Consider the following 17,687-nt stretch of genomic DNA (forward strand, 5'->3'; position numbering starts at 1 on the left):
GCAGTGCCATCAGTTAAGACCAATGTTGCCTTACCACAGCCACGTCCACCAGCTCCATTGAGGGGTTACCAATGCCTCCCCAGGTCAATTGAGAGATATTATCTTTTCACTGTTTCCTTGGTCTGCCCTCGGGTCTCCTCCTAGTTTGACATGCCTGAAACACCTCCCCAGGGAGGTCTCCAGGAGGCATCCTCACCAGATTCCCAAACCTCTTCATCTGGCTCCTCTTGATGCAAAGGCGCAGCGGCTCCAGCCAGGGTCTCTCTTGCATGTCTGAGCTCTGAACCCTATATCTAATCCCGAGTCCAGACTCCCCGTGTAGAGAGCCCATTTTAGCTGCTCATATCCGGGATCTTGTTCTTTCGGTCACTTCCCACAGCTTATTTCCATAGGTGAGTTCTTGCACATAGATTGACTGGTAAATTGAGAGCCTCATCTTCTGGCTCAACTCTATCTTCCCCACAACAGACCGGTATAGCATCTGCATTATTACCAACACCGCCCCGATCCATCTGTCAATCTCTTGCTTCATTTTCTCCTCACTCCTGAACAAGACCCCAAGATACTTGAACTCCTCCTCTTGGGGCAAAGACTCTCCCAGCCTGGTGTGAGCAATCCATCTTTTTCTGACTGAGAACCACGGCCTCAGACTTTGAGGTGCTGATCTTCATCCCAGCCATCCCAGTGCAACCTGGGGGTCAGTGTTCAATGAGGCCAACAGGACCACATCATCAGCAAAAAGCAGAGATGGGATTGTGAGACCCCCGAAGCTGACTTTCTCCGCAACTTGACTGCTCATAGAATCCTTTCTATAAAAGTAATGAACAGTATCAGTGACAAAGGGCAACCCTGGCAGAGTACAACCCTGACTGGGAAGGACTTTGACTTGCTGTTGGACTAAGCTTTTACTCTGGAAATACAGAGACCAAACAGCCCTTAACAACTGGCCATCGACTCCCTATTCACGAAGTACACCCCACAAGATACCTCGGGGGACAGAGTCAAAAGCCTTTTCCAAGTCCACAAAGCACATGTAGACTGGTTGGCTGAACTCTCTTGTCCCCCTAGCACCCTTGCAAGGGTATAGAGTTGGTCCAGTATTCCACAGCCAGAAAACCACATTGTACCTCTTGGATCTGAGGTTCAACCAACCATCAGACTCTCCTTTCCAGCACCCTGGAGTAGACCTTACCAGGGAGGCTTAGGATTGTGATCCCCATGTAGTTGGAACACACCCTCTGGTCCCTCTTCTTAAAAAGGGGAACCACCACCCCAGTCTGCCAATCCAGAGGCACTGTCCCCGATGTTCACACAATGTTGCAGAGACATGTCAGCCAAGACAGTCCTGCAACATCCAGAGCCTTGAGGAACTCAGGACGGGTCTCGTCTCACCCCCTGGGGCTTTGCCACTGTGGAGTTGATTGACTGCCTCAGCGACATCAGGGGCCCAACCCCAAGTCCTCTGGCTCTGCTCCCTTGACTGAATACATGGTGGAATTGAGCAGGTCCTCAAAGTATTCCTTCCACTGCCCGGCTATACTCTTAATTGAGGTCAGCAGCTCCCCATCCCCACTTTAAACAGTGTGGACAGAGGCCCGCTTTCCCCGCCAGACAGTTTGCCAGAATTTCTTTTGGGCCAACTGAAACCTTTTTCCATGGCCTCACCGAACTTCTCCCATGCCCGAGTTCTTGCCTCAGTGACCACAAGAGCCTTCTGGAGTCCCACAAGCCAACCATGCCCTGTAAGACTCCGGCACCCTTCACCTCTGGTGTCCACCAACAGGTTCGGGGATTACCACCGCAACAAGCACCAGCCACCTTATGCCCACAACTCTGGACAGCCGCCCCAGCATTGGCACTGCTGAACATGGTCTATTCGGATGAAGCATAACATGAATGAATTAATTAATTAAAGAATAAAAAATAAAAAAGGTAAAAAAAAGGAAATAAATAAATAAATGGTTTTATACAGAACCAGCCAAAAAAAAAAGAAAAAAATTGGTGAGCAAAGAGCAATCATACCATGGCAAACAAAGGGTGTTTCTTAAAGGTTCAAAGTTCCATCCTTCCTTACCCCACTTGTTGTTCTCTTGTGTCTAAGTCCCTCTGACCAGAGATGCACAGGAGTGACGCAAGGAAATGAAAAGAGGAGAGAGGGATCGCCAAAATTCCTTTTTAGAGCAATGAGACATCCTCTCCAACAAAAACTCAATAAGACCATACCTACCACACAATAAAGGATGCCACCAAAGAATAGAAATTTAACCTACAGGCTTTATTGAAACCAAAAAGACCAAAATAGAAGAGCAAACAAAAAAGAGCTGGCGACCTGGGCTGAAAGAAACACAAGAAGAAAAGTGCTGACCCAGTCTTGTTTGTCCTGGCACCTCTTCCCAAACTAAACTAGAACGAAAACTAGATTAATCAAAAAAAGAGAGGAAACTGGACTACCGGAGGTCTCCAGCCCAAACTGAAATAACAAAAAACAACAATAAAACATGTTTAAAAACACAGAAAACCTGCGGGGAGAAAGAAATACCTGAATTGCATTAAAACTCCTTACCAGCTGTTTCTACGCACCAGTCAAGGTAGGCAAAGCCATATATTTCCTGACTAACACAGCTTACCTTTTTATAAACATTTGTTGAACGGTTTAACTGCTGAATTGGCAGCAGTTAAAACAAACAAAAACATTTAATCAAAACAATTGAAGATAACCTTTCAAACTGAAAAGAACCCACTTAAATTGGCTCTTTTTAACATTTAGATTATATGAGAATAATAGTTAATCTGCTAAAGAAATTACATCCTAAAATAAAAGAACAAAGAAAAAAAGAAATAATACCTACAGTAATAAAGCAACTTTTCCTCTTTTTTTTTTTTCTTGAACAGTGTAAACATTTGAATTAGGGCTGGGGGATATATCGAATATACTCGATGCATTGCGGATTTTTGCACGTGAGATATATAAAACATCTATATCGCAATCATCGAGTATAAACAGAATTTTTTTTTTTTTCAGTAGTCAGAACGTAAATCTCTTCGGTGATTCGCTCGTTTCACTCTCTGCTGCTCAGCCGGTGCTCCTCTCACAGCGAGCACCATGCTCCCCCGCCCACCCAGAAAAATTCTCCTGCGCATGCGTGTTTTTTCACTTTCGCTTTTCTGCGCACTCTGTCCCCTCTCTCTAAGGGCCTTTTTCAAACTGCCCCCTACACACTCCCCCTCCACAACGGAGTGCACTCCGTCACGGAGTCACACTCGCAGCTGAATGAAGTTCACTTCATCAGGGTGTAGGGTATAAATGCAGCTTTGGGACAGAAACTTCACTCGATCTCAGGCGGAAACAGACAAAGAAAAAAAAGAAAATATAACGTAGAAAATACAAAAGACACTCACTCCCACGCTTCTTTGGCTGCATTTATTTTCGTATTGAAGAATATTTTTATGTTTCACTCTCACTTGAATAAATTCTTTTGTTTTTGTGAAAGTCCGTGTAAATATTAGACACTCAAATACACACGAACTGTCTGAACAAATGCAAGGCAGGCCTTAATTAATGACATGTACATCCAAAGTTGTGAACATCTGCACTCATTAAATATTTATGTTAGTGGAACTTACATTTGTATGTTGCTTCCTCCATTGGCTGACACCGAACACAATTTAGCGCTGCACGTGTTCAGCGAGTCAGCATCGGTGCAGACTCGCTTGTGGAGGGTTTTAGAGCCCACTACCCCTCCCCGTGGATCAGTTTGGGATGGCCCTTAATGTGGCAGACCCTCCGCGAGAACGCGCAAACGGAGGGTTAGTGGGTAGGGAGAGTGTGTAGGGGGCGGTTTGAAAAAGGCCCTAAGTGCTGTGCAATCAGCTGATCACTGCTCGAAACATGACGGCAGATGAGTTTGATGTGATTTTACAGCTGAATTCCAAAATACTGCTAGCTGGGATATTATCAGACGACAAACCCAAATCCAATACAGTTCAACCAGACCCCAGGCTCAAAGACAGAAATCATTAGAGTCCTTTCAGCATGACCAACATTATTCAGGTAGCTGCTTTATGCAAATAAAAGTAATATTATCTCCATCTCTGTTTTTTTGTATTCTATTTATTATTGTCCTCTGTGTGAGATGTTGCTGTGACTGTGTGTGTTGTACTGCTGACTGCAGAGAAATTTGCCCCACGGGGACAATAAAGACACCTTGAACCTTGAACCTTAAATCTTTAGTTCATGATATTTTCAAAGTATAATATAATACAATATACTAAAATATAAAATAATATAATATAATATAATATAATATAATATAATATAATATAATATAATATAATATAATATAATATAATATAATATAATATAACATAATCAGCCAGTTGAATTAATCTGAATGAATTATTTTACCGGAGCTAAAAATATGGTACTACATAAAGTTTGGTTTGAAATGAAAGGTTTGCTAAACTTTACCTGAATGAGATTTCACCATTCTGCATTTAAATTTTAAAAATCCAACTAAAAGGTCTGCTTGAATCAGTAAACTGATGTCATTTTATGTATCAAAGGGTTGGATTTAACATTAATAGAGTGATTTAGAGGAGAAATCAGAATATCGAGATATATATTGTGTATCGAGATATAGCCTACAGTACAAATGTCGAGATATTGGATTTTGGCCATATCGTGCAGCCCTAATTTGAATATAAGTTGGTTTTGGACTCCAGTTACTGTGAAAAGTAACATATATGTTTACCACTTTCACTGAAATTAACCAATTGAAATTGCATAAAAAAGCATAAAAGAGAGAGATAAATAAAACATTGCCAAATCGTACAACACTCACCACATCTTTTCCAAAAGAAACACACGACTAAAGAAATAACTGATTTCCAAAATGGGGGAAAAAAAAGACAGTAAAAAAAGAGTAAAACTAAAGAGCAGACCATTTCCTTACTAATAGGGTGAGTGCACATCTGGGTGCCTCCGGTCTGCTCTCCCTGTACCTTTTTACCCCTCCTCCTCTCTGTGCAAGTTGCACTCTTGTGTGCAGCAGGCAGAGGGGAGTACCAGAGAGAGTAAGAGGAAGATCAGCAATACCTGGCCACAAGGAACACTGTCTGTCTTCAGGATAGTCAACATGGTGATGACTCTCTGAGAATGGGCAGAGTTTAACAGAGGAGACAGAGCAGCCACAAAATCAGGCACTCCGGATACAAGAGGATGAAAAACTGATGCATTGAGTTCAGGAGAAATTATTAACACATTTTAACATAGTGACAGATAATAAGGAACAGGTGAGACTGATCAAAGGGTAGCAAAAAAAAACTATGCCAACTGGAAACCACATCAACAGGTTAGAAGCTTCAGCAAGAAAGAGAAAAGCTAAGAAACAGGATACACAAAAGAAACAGCACTTTTTGACAGGACTGGATGGAAAGAGAAAAGGTTGCTGGCTATTGGCTTATTGGGATACTACATGGTTTAAACATGGACTAAATAATATACAGATGTAGTCTCTGTGAAATCACCCATCTCGTGCAGCTGAAGTGAATTGCAGTCACCACTCTTGATTTCAATTAATACATTAAAAATCTGAAATTCATCAACATTGATCCAGTTTCCTCTGTCACTGTGACTGCTCAGGTTTCTTGGATTAAGGTTTGATGGTGAAAAATGTGTGGCGCCCAAACCTGTGTTACAGTGTAAACTTGACAGCTGCTCCATCTGCTGTTGCAGTTGCTGGATCTCAGGTATAGCCCTTTGCTGGCTGCATCCCATGTGGCCAACTGCAACAGCTGGAGTGAGTGAGTTTAGTTGCTTAAGATACCAATTTACTAACAAGGTTACATTATACAGTGCTACACTAAATGAGGTTGCAGGATGTGTAATTATTACCAAGTTAATCTTCTCTCGTGTAAACTTCCTGCGCTGCTGCCTGACAACAACTGACCAGAGTGCAAAGTCCAATCCCACATGACTTAAAGATCCAGGAAGTGCCTTCCAAGGAACTGGATAAAACCTTGAACAACCTCTGTTTAAAAAGTTGGTAAAGAGTAGATTTGTTATCTGCAGCTTTTTTTTTATTATTTTCTTATTTTAATCTTACTTCTTTCTGTTTCTGTTGTCTTTAGTTTCCTGAGTTTTTGTCTCATTTTTTGCATGTTGTTTTTCAATACACGGAGTCACAGTTCCTGATCTCAGAGGCTTGTTCTTTTATTTTTCATCTTTTGTCTTTTTTTCTGGTTAAGCTTAAAAGAAAGTAGATCAGAATGGAAAATGTCTGTGTATATAGGATTGTTTCAGCTGAGTGTGGTTACACTGCTGTGTGTCTCTGAATATCCTAGTGCATGATTTGGATCACTTGTATAAACATGTTGTCTGCAGGTGTTTTTTCAAAATGGGCATCTGCTGGAGATTTGTGTTGCTGTGCATTATGCTGGTAGTGAGTCTGACACCAGTGTCTGCTGCAGCTCAGGTAAGACCAGCGATCATAATAAACTAAACTTTATTATTGTTCTTTCATAACATTTATTTATTGCCCATTGACATAACAAGAACAGTATGTGGTGTCCTTAATCAGTAATCATTCATACAAATACGACAACACAAAGTACTTAAAAAAAGTAAGAAGAGAGTCAATGTATCCTGTTTAGAGCAAAAATATTCAAATAAGGACAGAAAAAATACACATTTTATAATCATTATTAATAACAGGTACAAAGTCTTGACACTAATTACCACATGCACACAAAACAGGGAAAAAAATGGTTGCTCTATTCAGTGGATAAGATTACAGAAAGGAAAAGGTGACAAACTTTATTATACAGGCAGTTTATCAGTTTAAGGCAGAGATATTTATGACTAAATATATTTAAGCAATATTAGGTACTGCATTCAAAATGAGGGATTAAAATATACAGTGACTACCAAGCACTTTTTGTATTGCTGTAATGGTTTATCCACCAGGATGTGCAAGCTCTTAAATCAAAATAATATTTTTAAGTCTTGGGAATAATTGTTGTTTTTTTCTGTGAATTCTCAAATGTACTGTTAAAAAAACATGTAAAAAAACAACAAAAAAAAAAAACAGAAAAAGCAAAAGCACATCATTTTTTGGATTAACAAATTACAGTTCTTTACTGTCATTCTTGTGCAGGAAAAAAAAGTATTTTAGTGGTCGTATGTGATTTTTGATTAATTTCTGACTTATCAGAGAATTCCAATTTTCTGGCTCATATTAAGGTATACAAACATGAATCAGTTTCAAACTCTTCACTCCTGTTCAAAATGGTGAGGGCAAATTTAAATCTTTAAAAAAAGTCAGAGTTAAAGCTCCTCAAGATACTGGGTGGTTTCTTACTTTATGACAGGTGGATCAATAAGTTTGGTAAGCACTGTATGTCATTATGCATAAAAACTCAAAAGAAATCTGGATACATTTAAAAAAAAAATCTTCTGTTATTAAAGGTCCTTTAATGAAAAAAAAAAGACCTCACCAGATCGCACTTGACTCTGGGAGGGAGACCCACACTGAAGATGCTTAACAAACTATCTGCTGATGACTGGATGGAGCAGATGAGTCTTAAATAAAAACTCACCAATAACTTGTTCAGGGATGTGACAGATATGTATGCTACTTGTGTGAGTTTTGATGGTCCCACTTATCAGGATACCCCTCCTAGGATGAATTCATATAGATAAAATGATTGTAGGAAGACATAACCACTATTTACGTGTGTGTGTGTGTGTGCTCTAGCCTGGATTAATAGAGAGCCTACTTATGGCCACACACCAGCGTCCCTGGCTCTGGAGTGTCTATGTCTTCACTGTTGGACTTCCCATCATCCTCTTCATTAGTTTCATGTGGCCTGACAAGGTAGAGTATTCTTTATGATTATAAAAAGGCATGCTTTGATTCGTTTGCAATGTTGTTCAGCATTAGAACACTAGGATGTATGATTTTTCACCAAGGCGTGGTCCTCAAAACAACACAGAAAATGCTTGTGTGTGTTTTTCAGAGGTTTGGCCCCCCTGATCAACCATACTACTATAAGAAGTCTGATGATGTCCAACCAGATGATCCTCATGTCTCACAGTGGACAGAGTCGGTCAATACCAGAGGTACTCCTTTGACCTAACATTTGTAGTTGTTGTAGAGGTTCTACATCAGCAGTCGTATTACAGCGGGAACTTTTTTGCTCCTTTCACTTTGATTTTCCTGTTTTAGAAAAAGCTGATGGAGCTATAACAAGAAGGCGGGACACTCATGGTATCCAGAAGAAGTCCGATTTAGACCAGAAGGTGACCATGATTGATTATGTGCTAATGGCAAGATAACATTATAACGTTATCTAAGGACACTCCACAAGTAACTGCTACACAATCTACACTGCTGCCAGGCTCGGACATGAACAACACAATGAGCTATTCTTCATTTAAAGTTGGATTAAAAACCTGTCAGGAATAGTCTCAAAAGGCTTTAACTTATCCAAATCTCCAGTAATGGATCATTAACGTGCATTTATTTGTTCTCCACTACATGAGACTCATATGTCGTTTGTTGGGGAGGGTGTGTTCGTCAATTTTATAATAGATAAAGTCCAAATTATGGGAAAGGAAGTCATTGCTTTTGATTAAAAATTTTGTCGCTAATCTCATTTATGACCAACTTTCTTAGCATTTTGACTAAACATTTTTTATTCTGATTTATTTATTTCAAGATAAACTTGGCATTTGTGGTATTGAATTTGTGCGCAAAGCACATCAACAATGACTGTGCTGATTTAATGGCATTGTAGTTTCTAAATGACTTAACTAGATATAAATTTTATTCCTGTCACTGAGCTTTTAGCTTCTTCTTAAAACTCTGGCTAACTGTTTGGATGGTTACGTGTGTGTGTGTGTGTGTGTGTGTGTGTGTGTGTGTGTGTGTGTGTGTGTGTGTGTGTGTGTGTGTGTGTGTGTGTGTGTGTGTGTGTGTGTATTCAGTAGGAACTTTGATCGGTGCAACAGCTCCAGAGATCATCAGGAGGGAAGAGCAACCATCGTACAAGAGGAAGCACTGAACAGCCTGCTAAAATGAAAACAATATCTGAGCAGATACTGTTGAGCTGCTTGTGGTTTAGATAATAAAAATCAAAATGAGTATTGTTGGGTAAATTTGTGATCTTTGCTGATCTCTGCTCAAAAATAATTTCTCACCTGCAGTTGGAGAAAATATATGAGTGACTTTCCTATCAGGCAGGGTTTGCATCTTGGTTGTGTATGAAGCTGTTGGGCTCCACCTAGTGGCTAATGAAGGCAAAGGTGTCAAAGGAAAAGTGCTCTGTTTTTCATCATTATGGTTAGAATTACAGGGCCCAATCTTAAACATGAATTTCTACACCTCAAAAACTCAAAATTTATCAAGTGTTTTTTTTTCATACATCAAGTCAAAAGTATCTCATTTTGAGTCACATTCATGTGTAAGTCTGCTGATTTCAAGATATTAGAGAAAATTAGACCTAAATTGCTTCTATGAGTTAAATTATCTGCATTGGGGGCAAGGAAAATTTAATCATCTGAAAATAAGTCATTACTTTTCTCACTCTACTGAGGGATTATTTTACACATTATGAAGCAATTTAAGCCTGAATTTTGTGCCTAATATCTTGAAGAAGCTTCTCCAGACATAATTGTGGCATATACTAAGACCAATAAGATAATATGCTAAGAAATAAAACACTTGCTAAGAAATCAGATGCTTAAATGTAAATACCCTTTTGTTGATAGCATAGCTTTATTGAATGTACTAGATCTAGGTATCATACTGGCATATATGGACTATATTTCAGATCAAATATTACTGTACTGTCACATCTCATCTGTGGCACACTTGTTCTCATTTACACCCAACACTAGATAGTACAGAGGATCCTCCTTGTATATGTGGCTGTGCCAAAATTAGTTAGCTAAGCCCAGCAAAATGGTCAAAAACATGAAGGAACAGCTAGCCTGACTTTTTTTTTTTAAATTAACCTAACAATATCCTATTACCAACGCATATTTAACCAAATGTCCTAAAGAAGTCTATAAAGGTAAAAGTGTTGCAGTTAGTTTTCACAATTAGGAATCAGATTATGACTGGGACAGGAAAGAAAGACAGTTGGTTTAGCCTTTTGGGTGCCAAAATAATGATTCTGTCAAACTGGGAAATTCACAAACCAAAATGTTTCTCTGTGGGTACATTCAATGACACTAACTTTAGGTCTGGAACCATTTGGAAGCAGGTTTGGGGACACATATCACCAATATCGATCTAATCGAATTTGAATTGACTGACTGTCAAATTAATTCAATATGAGAAATGGTGGTTTTTTTTTGTTTTTTGAAACTGGATCTACCCCCGTATAGGACAATATGAACCTTTAAATAATTAATTGTTTATCTAAGTATGAGCATGCACTGATCTCCTTTATACATTGTGTTTTTGTGAATGTTTCCTGTTTGTGTTTGTCAAAGTCCTGACCTGTGTGTGTTGTTTTATGTATAGTAATTAACAGTTTGAATTAAAAATAGATTATGAGTTGCATTCACAGATCTGAAATGCTCAACTTAGGTTTTTGTTCCCTGCATACGATTAAAGCCTGACGGCTCATTGGCTGTAATACCTTTAAAAAATAAATAAATAAATAAATAAATAAAGTGATGTAATAACTCTAGATTCTAGAGGTAGTTCATATCTTAATAATACAAATCTATCTCCAAATGTATCTCCTCCTGTTCTGTGTCCATAAGGGAATAACAACATTTTCAAAAAGCTGGTAAGTCAACAAGGGAGTGATAGAACAACCAAGATCATCTGTTTCAGATGATAACATTTTATACAACCCACTACCATCATAAAAATACCATTTCTTCTTAGAAAAAAACACCACAAGATTTACTGGAACATGTGTCTACTTCTGGCATTTGTTCTGGACACTCCCTGCATATTCTGTGTTTTTTATGACTGTAGAGAATCAGGTATTCAAAAAGGGTTTATCACCTCAGAGGCACAGCTTTCTCTGGTTTCAGGTATGAGGAAAATCATCCAGGAAAACTTAAAAGAAACAACCAAGTTCTGAGAAGACAACATATCCTTTTCTCTTGAGGTCTGACTCTTTAGTTTTGTGCTTTCGAAATATAAGAATGATGGAGGGCCAGCAGCTGCTGTTCAAAGGACTGATCATCACAGTTTGTTTTCAGGCTCTTTGTGTAAGTACTCTGTAAAGAAACAGGTGGTCTGCTCTTTAGTTTTACTCTTTTTACTGTCTTTGTTATCCTATTTTGGAAATCAGTTATTTTTTTAGTCTTGTGTTTCTTCTTGAAAAGATGTTGGTGAGTGTTGTATGGTTTGGCAATGTTTTATTTATCTCTCTCTTTATGTGCTTTAAATATTTTCTGCATGAGGTGGTTTAAGCTGGATCTGCTAATTTCAGTTAAAGTGATAAACAGATATGTTACTTTTCGCAGTAACTGGAGTCCAAAACTAGCTTGTTCAAATGTTTACTCTGTTAAAGAAAAAGAAAAAAAAAAGAGGAAAAATTGCTTTATAACAGTAGGTGTTATTTCTTTGCTTCTTTTTTGTTTTATTATAGGATGTTCCAGTACTTTCTTTAACAGATGAACTATTATTCTCATGTAATCTAAATGTTAAAAAAGAGGCACAATTTAAGTGGGTTGTTTTAAGTTTGAAAAGTTATTCTCATTTTTTTAAATTAAATGTTGTTGTTTGTTTTAATTGCTACCAATTCAGCAGTTAAACCGTTCAAAAATATGTTTGTACGAAGGAAAGCTGCGTTAGTCAGAAATATCTGGCTTTGCCTTACATGACCATGCGTGGAAACAACTAGCTTTTTTAGCTCGCCCGTTTTATGTTCATTGTTTGTGTTGTCATGGGGAAGGAGGCTCTGCTCCCACACAAATATTAGTCTGCTGCAATATTCCTGACTGTAGCTTGACATTTATCAGTTTTGCTTTGGTAAGACTAGACTTAGCACAGAGTGAGGATTGCAGTTTTTCCTTATTCTAATCTGTAAACTAAAATAAGCTACACCAACAGTCTGCTGTTTATATCATGGTTGGATCTTTGAGTTAGATTATGGCGTCACACAGAGCGAAGTAAGTGTTGGAAGGATTACAGGAAAAAATGACAAGTAGACTATCTGTGATACACACAGTCTGCTGCTGCACTGCAAAATAGTAAAGATTCTGCAGTTTTCTAGCAGAGTACCTTTTTTTTTAATATTAAATATGCTTCACCTTCTGCACATTTTTACCCCAGATTTATCAAATTAATGTAAAAAAAAAAAACCCAAAACATACTTATAAAGCATCTAAATGTTTGTATAGGCATCTGACATTTGCAGTGAGGAGGTGGCCCGGCTGCGGGAACAGGAAATGCGTCTGAGGAACCAGTTTCAGACGCAAGAACTCCTCTTACAGAGATTACAACGACAGACCCAACCTGACAACACTGACAAAGTCACATCTGACCAGAGCCAGGATGCCAAGTACCCAGGTCAGGACCACTGCCTCAGGGGCTGAACAACAGCTGAAAGTTTTACTTTAAAATATCTTTTTCAGGTCACACACTGGATGAAGCAGAACCAGATGTCTGCATACAAGTTTGATACCTTAGTGTTAGATACTCGTGTGATTTTGTTGCACTTTGGTTTCTTTAATACTTTTAATCGAGTTCACGCAGAGAGCTGGGGGAGAGTGTGAGCAATGGGGTGCTGGTCAGGCAAAATGACCACATTGTACAGCAGACTTATCCAATACAATGATTCACTGTGCAGTGTAAGGCTCACGGGCAAGTATTGAAAAGAAGGCACACACAGACAGAAAGAAAGGTCAAATACACAAACACTAATAGAGCATACAGTGAGAAAGTCAAGCTGGCAATGAGACAGGACATGCATTATTATGACAGTAAAAGGAAAGACAACTTGTCCCTGTCACAGCTCTGAAGAGAACCAAGTGCAGAATGACACCGAGACGGGGCTAAGGGAAAAACAGTTCTCTAATATATACTGCCAAAAAAGGGCAAAAACACTTTGTCAAAACCCCAAAACCACTCCTAACAGGCAGAAGAATAAAATCAAAAAACAAATCAGGCAGCGATCAAAAACCAAGGAATCAGTACAATCCAGGCAAAAGCACAGAGACAGCAGGCAAAATCCAAAACAGGTAGCAGGCAGAGCCCAAACCAGGCTGGAGTGATACAAAAGGCTGGAGCACAAACAGACTGGCAGCATCAACAGAAACTAGCAGGGTTAAATATTAGCAGGTGATTAGCAAACAGGTTATAGGTGAGCAGGAGGGTGGAGGCTGAGGCCATGTCCACACGTAGCCGGGTATTTAGGAAATCACTTATATTTTTATACATTTACGCCTGTCGTCCACACGAACCCGCAGTTTTACGTCACGAAAAACGATGTCTTCTAAAAACTCTGGCCAAAGTGAAGATTTTGGAAAACTCTGGTTTCATGGTTTCGTGTGGACGCCCGTAAACAGAGTTTTCGGTTCTTAAACGTCACGGCTGAATGGCGGGGGTTCATTCTGGTTGGCTGACACGGGTTTTACGTCTGGAAAATACTGGGTATGGGTTTGGCATGCCTCGAGCTGCACGCCTTGGCTGATTTACCCGCTGCGTGTGGACAGAAGTATTTTTCAAAACGGGGGGTGGGGGTATTCGTTTTTGAAAATACCCGGCTACGTGTGGACATGACCTTAGAGGGAGCAGAAAGCTCCAGCAGAGCCCATAACAGGCCTTAGTAGAACTGAAAACAGGTGTGTACGATTGACACATAAAGAAAGGGAAGTCTGAGGGCATCTTGTGGAGAGATGGAGAACTGGTAGGAGATGGAGCAAAGGAAAGTTGACAGCTTGGGAGAGGAGAGCAAAAGCTGGAGACTGGAAGTGATGTGTTTAGTTAGGTGAAATAAAGCTGGTATAGAAAAACTGTTACCCACCTAAGCCTCTGGAGCAGACCTTAGTGTTTGAGACCCGCCCTTCCAATGAGTCATGAGTCAGCTAGGAAATCCTCATGTGATGACCTCATAATTTCAAACCTCTTGTTTTGGTTATGTTCAGGAAAAAAAAGATAATGGTTTGAGTTGAAAGAATATGTCAGCGTGTCCCACAAAAAGACAGAAAAAAAGAAAGAGTGTAAAAGTTATCACGAAGAAAGGATTGTATCCAATGGAGCCTGTTGTTGTGTGTTTGTCAGACTGTTCCCAGCTCTTCACTTCTGGCTCCAAATCAAGCGGCTTTTATATGATCAAACCCCAGGGGAGTCCGTCTGCAGTCAAAGTGTACTGTGATATGAGTGATGGTGGAGGTTGGATCATCATTCAGAGAAGAATCAATGGAGCAGAGAGATTCAACAGGTGTGTCTGTGACATCAGGCAACTGTGACAAAATGAGGAAATCATGTAAAAGCTTTCCATCAGTTTATCCATCAATCTATCTTTTAGGTCATGGGCAGAGTATAAGGAAGGATTTGGAGACATGGATGCAGCTCTGGGAGAGTTTTGGCTTGGAAATGACAACCTTCATTTCATCACAACACAAGGTTAGACACACATGTAGAGAGCTCTGCTCTGACTGATATTTATATATGGGATCAAATGACTGTTATGTGAAGGCTTTGTCATCATATATGCTAATCTATTATGTTTGCCCTCAACGCTCTCATTGACCGCAAGGTTTTTTTCTTTCTTTGTTTCTTTGTTTCTTTCTTTGTTTCTTTGTTTCTTTCTTTCTTTCTTTCTTTCTTTCTTTCTTTCTTTCTTTCTTTCTTTCTTTCTTTCTTTCTTTTTTGCCATGAAACAGTTTAATTAGTTGAAAACAAAAGAAGAAGACCCATGGGCAGAGAACATTGGTCCATCTGCCATGAACAAAGGAAAATGTATTTTTCAAACAGTCTGAACAAATATCCAGCATAAAATCTCAAAAACCTAAAAAATCATGAAAACAAGGCCCAAGGGAAAACCAGGAAAGGGAACAAAATGGAGGCAATGAACTGACAAAGAGTGGCAGAAACACAGGTTCTGAATGCTCACAAGGTTACCCATGTGAAACTTATAAAAGGATCAAGACCAACAAAATAGAACAGGAAAAATAAAAAACAAACTTCATGAGAAACATGACAGAAAAACAGACATGAATACAACAAAAACATGGATCACTAAGAAACAAGAAATTTTATCACAAGGTAAAATGTACAAAATAAGAGGCAGAGAATAAAAACAGAAAACTGAACAAGAATTATACAAAAGCTTTTGGAAAAAAATCAAAATGTTTAATCTCTGCAAACAGAACAACATATATACAAAATTAGAAGTAAGTTTTTAAATTAGCATTTTAAAAATAAAGAGCAAGATACGTTTTTAACAGGCTTGGGGGAGACCAAAACCAAAATATAGATTGATGGTAGTCAAATAGATCATAGGAGAATTTAAAACCCTCAAGGTTCATAGTCACACTGGTCTTGTGCAGCTCTAACCCCAGGGTGAAGGAACATGGCCTTTAAGAAAACGTACATTTGTATTTTAAGAAGCAATCGCCGGGCCTTTGATGACTGCAGCAGAAAAAGAAACAGACATGAAAAACGTTGACAATAATCCAAATCTTCGTTAGAACAAATTTTTTTTTGTACTTGTTAACTTGAAGTTGGGGAGCAGAATTGGTCAGTGCTAGCAGCCGGCAACAGACATCATCAGTCATCGTGTGCCTATACAACATGCATCCAGCTCAATGATCGTGTTTATCAGAGTCTGTTTTTTGGGTAATAGACGGATTGTTTGTGCAGACATGTGTCCAACCCATCTCAACCCCCCAAATAACAACATTAGAAATAATTCTCCAGTGCTTGTGCAGAAGATGTTTTCCTTTTCTTTATTTTCAGATATATATTTTTTTGTCTTTTCCAGGGAATTATTCTCTGAGGATTAACCTGGAGGACTTTGATGGTAACCAGCGCTATGCTGAGTATAAGAACTTCAAAGTGGCTGATGAAAAGGTGTGGATACATATTGACAGCTAGGGTGTGATTATTTGTCACTTGTATTACATCATATCTTGTTTGAAGTGAAATCACTGAGCATAGTGTGAACTACTGACACAGTAACATTTTCTCATTCAACAAAGAAGTGAATACAGGAAATGTAAATTTAAAAAAGCAGCTATTTTATTCTTTCAATTTTATAACCAAGCAAATGAACCAGCTCTGCTCTTTTGTCTCCACAGGATCATTATCAACTTGAGTTTGGTGCCTATGAAGGTACAGCTGGAGATGCTATGTCTGCAAGCTATCAGGTCGGTGTATCAGACTGGGCGAGCCACCAGGGAATGAAATTCAGCACCTACGACCAGGATAACGATAACTACAAAGGAAACTGTGCTGAGGAAGACAAGGGAGGATGGTGGTTCAACAAGTACGGGTGTTATGATACAAGGACCCCCCCCCCCCCAGATTCAATTAATGTGTAAACATTTGTAGCTTAATGCAAACAGTGTATCATAGAAAATTCTCACTTCGTCCTGTGTTTTCCCAGGTGCCACTCAGCTCATCTTAATGGCAAATATTACAGCAATGGATACTACAGTGCAAGGACAGATGATGGTGTGGTGTGGTACCCTTGGAGAGGATGGTGGTACTCCCTAAAGACCAGCATCATGAAGCTGCGGCCAACCAATTTCAAAATTGATCCTATAGATGATCCTAATGCTGTCCATCTCAGACCGCCTTCTTAGACAAGACACAAGAAGAAAGATGATATCCTCTGGGCAGCAGATTTTGCAAACATTTTTTGATGGTGAAAATCAAGTTTTAAAAACGCACTACAACATACAATAGCATTATACTGATTGCATATCATGCAGACTTACTTGCACTTTAAGTACTGATCAGTTTATGTAGTAGTGAAGCTGAAATTTTCCACTTTTGAGTTTTTTTAAAGACTTTGGCATGGCTCATTGTAGGACTTGTTGTGAAACTTATGGCTTGTTAAAAAGAAATGACTTCTGCAAGGGGAAGTGTACACAGATGTCTAGTGTGGTGGAGAAAGGGGAAATTTGATGGTAGTGGGTGAGCCAGCTGCAGGAAAGGCACCAGACTGAAAACACTGAAAAGGGCCTTGAATGTAACACCATGTACCTGAAGGTTCAATTTCAAACTTTGGAGTAAAATTAGCTTGGCAGATTGTACTAATTGCATACACTTATTATTATCATTATTATTTTTAAAGTTATTTGAAATTGCACAAGAACACAGCTGTTGCTGTAGATGTGAGACTTAAGACAAAGTCATATTCAAAGGGTTCAGTATTGTGTTTTATCTCTACTTAGAGTTTGTCATTAATAGCTCTGCTATAGTACACACACCAACTCCTATATCCCTTCTCTTTGTATTGTTATCACAATTAACAAAATAAAATAAATAAATAAATAAAAATCTCCAGAGAATTTTTTCTTTTCCTTGTATGAGCGCCTTTAAGTATATTTTAGTGACTGTTACTACTGCCGCAACCTTCTGAACACTTAACTTATTATTGACAATCTGCCCCCAAGTCTGAAAGCTCATTTCAGCTTAAAAGTCCCATCAGATTAATCACTGCTGGATTTGATAAAGTTGAGAGCTAATAAATGAAGACTGTGCCCA

General features: G+C 39.0%; 2 protein-coding genes across 3 annotated transcripts; both read left to right on the forward strand.

The window, feature by feature from the left end:
- The first annotated feature begins 5,981 nt into the window (after nucleotides 1–5,981).
- On the forward strand, nucleotides 5,982–9,053 carry LOC141793025 (calmegin-like). Of its 2 annotated transcripts, XM_074673335.1 has the most exons (6): nucleotides 5,982–6,040; nucleotides 6,383–6,473; nucleotides 7,755–7,874; nucleotides 8,017–8,119; nucleotides 8,226–8,299; nucleotides 8,987–9,053. In XM_074673335.1, the coding sequence occupies exons 2-6, from the start codon at nucleotides 6,396–6,398 to the stop codon at nucleotides 8,987–8,989; spliced, it is 378 nt and encodes a 125-aa protein (XP_074529436.1). In that variant the 5' UTR covers nucleotides 5,982–6,040; nucleotides 6,383–6,395; the 3' UTR covers nucleotides 8,990–9,053. The 2 variants fall into 2 exon arrangements, with proteins under 2 accessions (XP_074529436.1, XP_074529435.1); XM_074673334.1 differs by lacking the exon at nucleotides 8,987–9,053 and having other exon boundaries at nucleotides 8,226–8,408.
- A 2,114-nt stretch (nucleotides 9,054–11,167) lies between these two features.
- Nucleotides 11,168–17,406, forward strand: fgl1 (fibrinogen-like 1). Its single transcript, XM_074674771.1, has 7 exons — nucleotides 11,168–11,212; nucleotides 12,371–12,539; nucleotides 14,253–14,412; nucleotides 14,500–14,597; nucleotides 15,958–16,046; nucleotides 16,274–16,461; nucleotides 16,582–17,406. The coding sequence occupies exons 1-7, from the start codon at nucleotides 11,168–11,170 to the stop codon at nucleotides 16,778–16,780; spliced, it is 948 nt and encodes a 315-aa protein (XP_074530872.1). The 3' UTR covers nucleotides 16,781–17,406.
- The last annotated feature ends 281 nt before the right edge of the window (nucleotides 17,407–17,687 follow it).

This window comes from Halichoeres trimaculatus, unplaced genomic scaffold (assembly GCF_033239565.1).
Source record: "Halichoeres trimaculatus isolate MK-OKI-2021-1 unplaced genomic scaffold, fHalTri1.1 fHalTri1_scaffold_7, whole genome shotgun sequence".
Lineage (NCBI taxonomy): Eukaryota > Metazoa > Chordata > Actinopteri > Labriformes > Labridae > Halichoeres > Halichoeres trimaculatus.

What these genes read in the sequence shown, in the direction of transcription:
- LOC141793025 (XM_074673334.1), top strand. Translation starts at nt 6,396, where the DNA reads ATGGGCATCTGCTGGAGATTTGTGTTGCTGTGCATTATGCTGGTAGTG. An exon ending in GTTTCATGTGGCCTGACAAG is followed by an intron (nt 7,875 to 8,016) that starts GTAGAGTATTCT and finishes TGTGTTTTTCAG; the next exon opens with AGGTTTGGCCCCCCTGATCA. An exon ending in AGAGTCGGTCAATACCAGAG is followed by an intron (nt 8,120 to 8,225) that starts GTACTCCTTTGA and finishes TTCCTGTTTTAG; the next exon opens with AAAAAGCTGATGGAGCTATA.
- fgl1 (XM_074674771.1), top strand. Translation starts at nt 11,168, where the DNA reads ATGATGGAGGGCCAGCAGCTGCTGTTCAAAGGACTGATCATCACA. An exon ending in TCAAAGTGGCTGATGAAAAG is followed by an intron (nt 16,047 to 16,273) that starts GTGTGGATACAT and finishes TTGTCTCCACAG; the next exon opens with GATCATTATCAACTTGAGTT. An exon ending in GGAGGATGGTGGTTCAACAA is followed by an intron (nt 16,462 to 16,581) that starts GTACGGGTGTTA and finishes GTGTTTTCCCAG; the next exon opens with GTGCCACTCAGCTCATCTTA.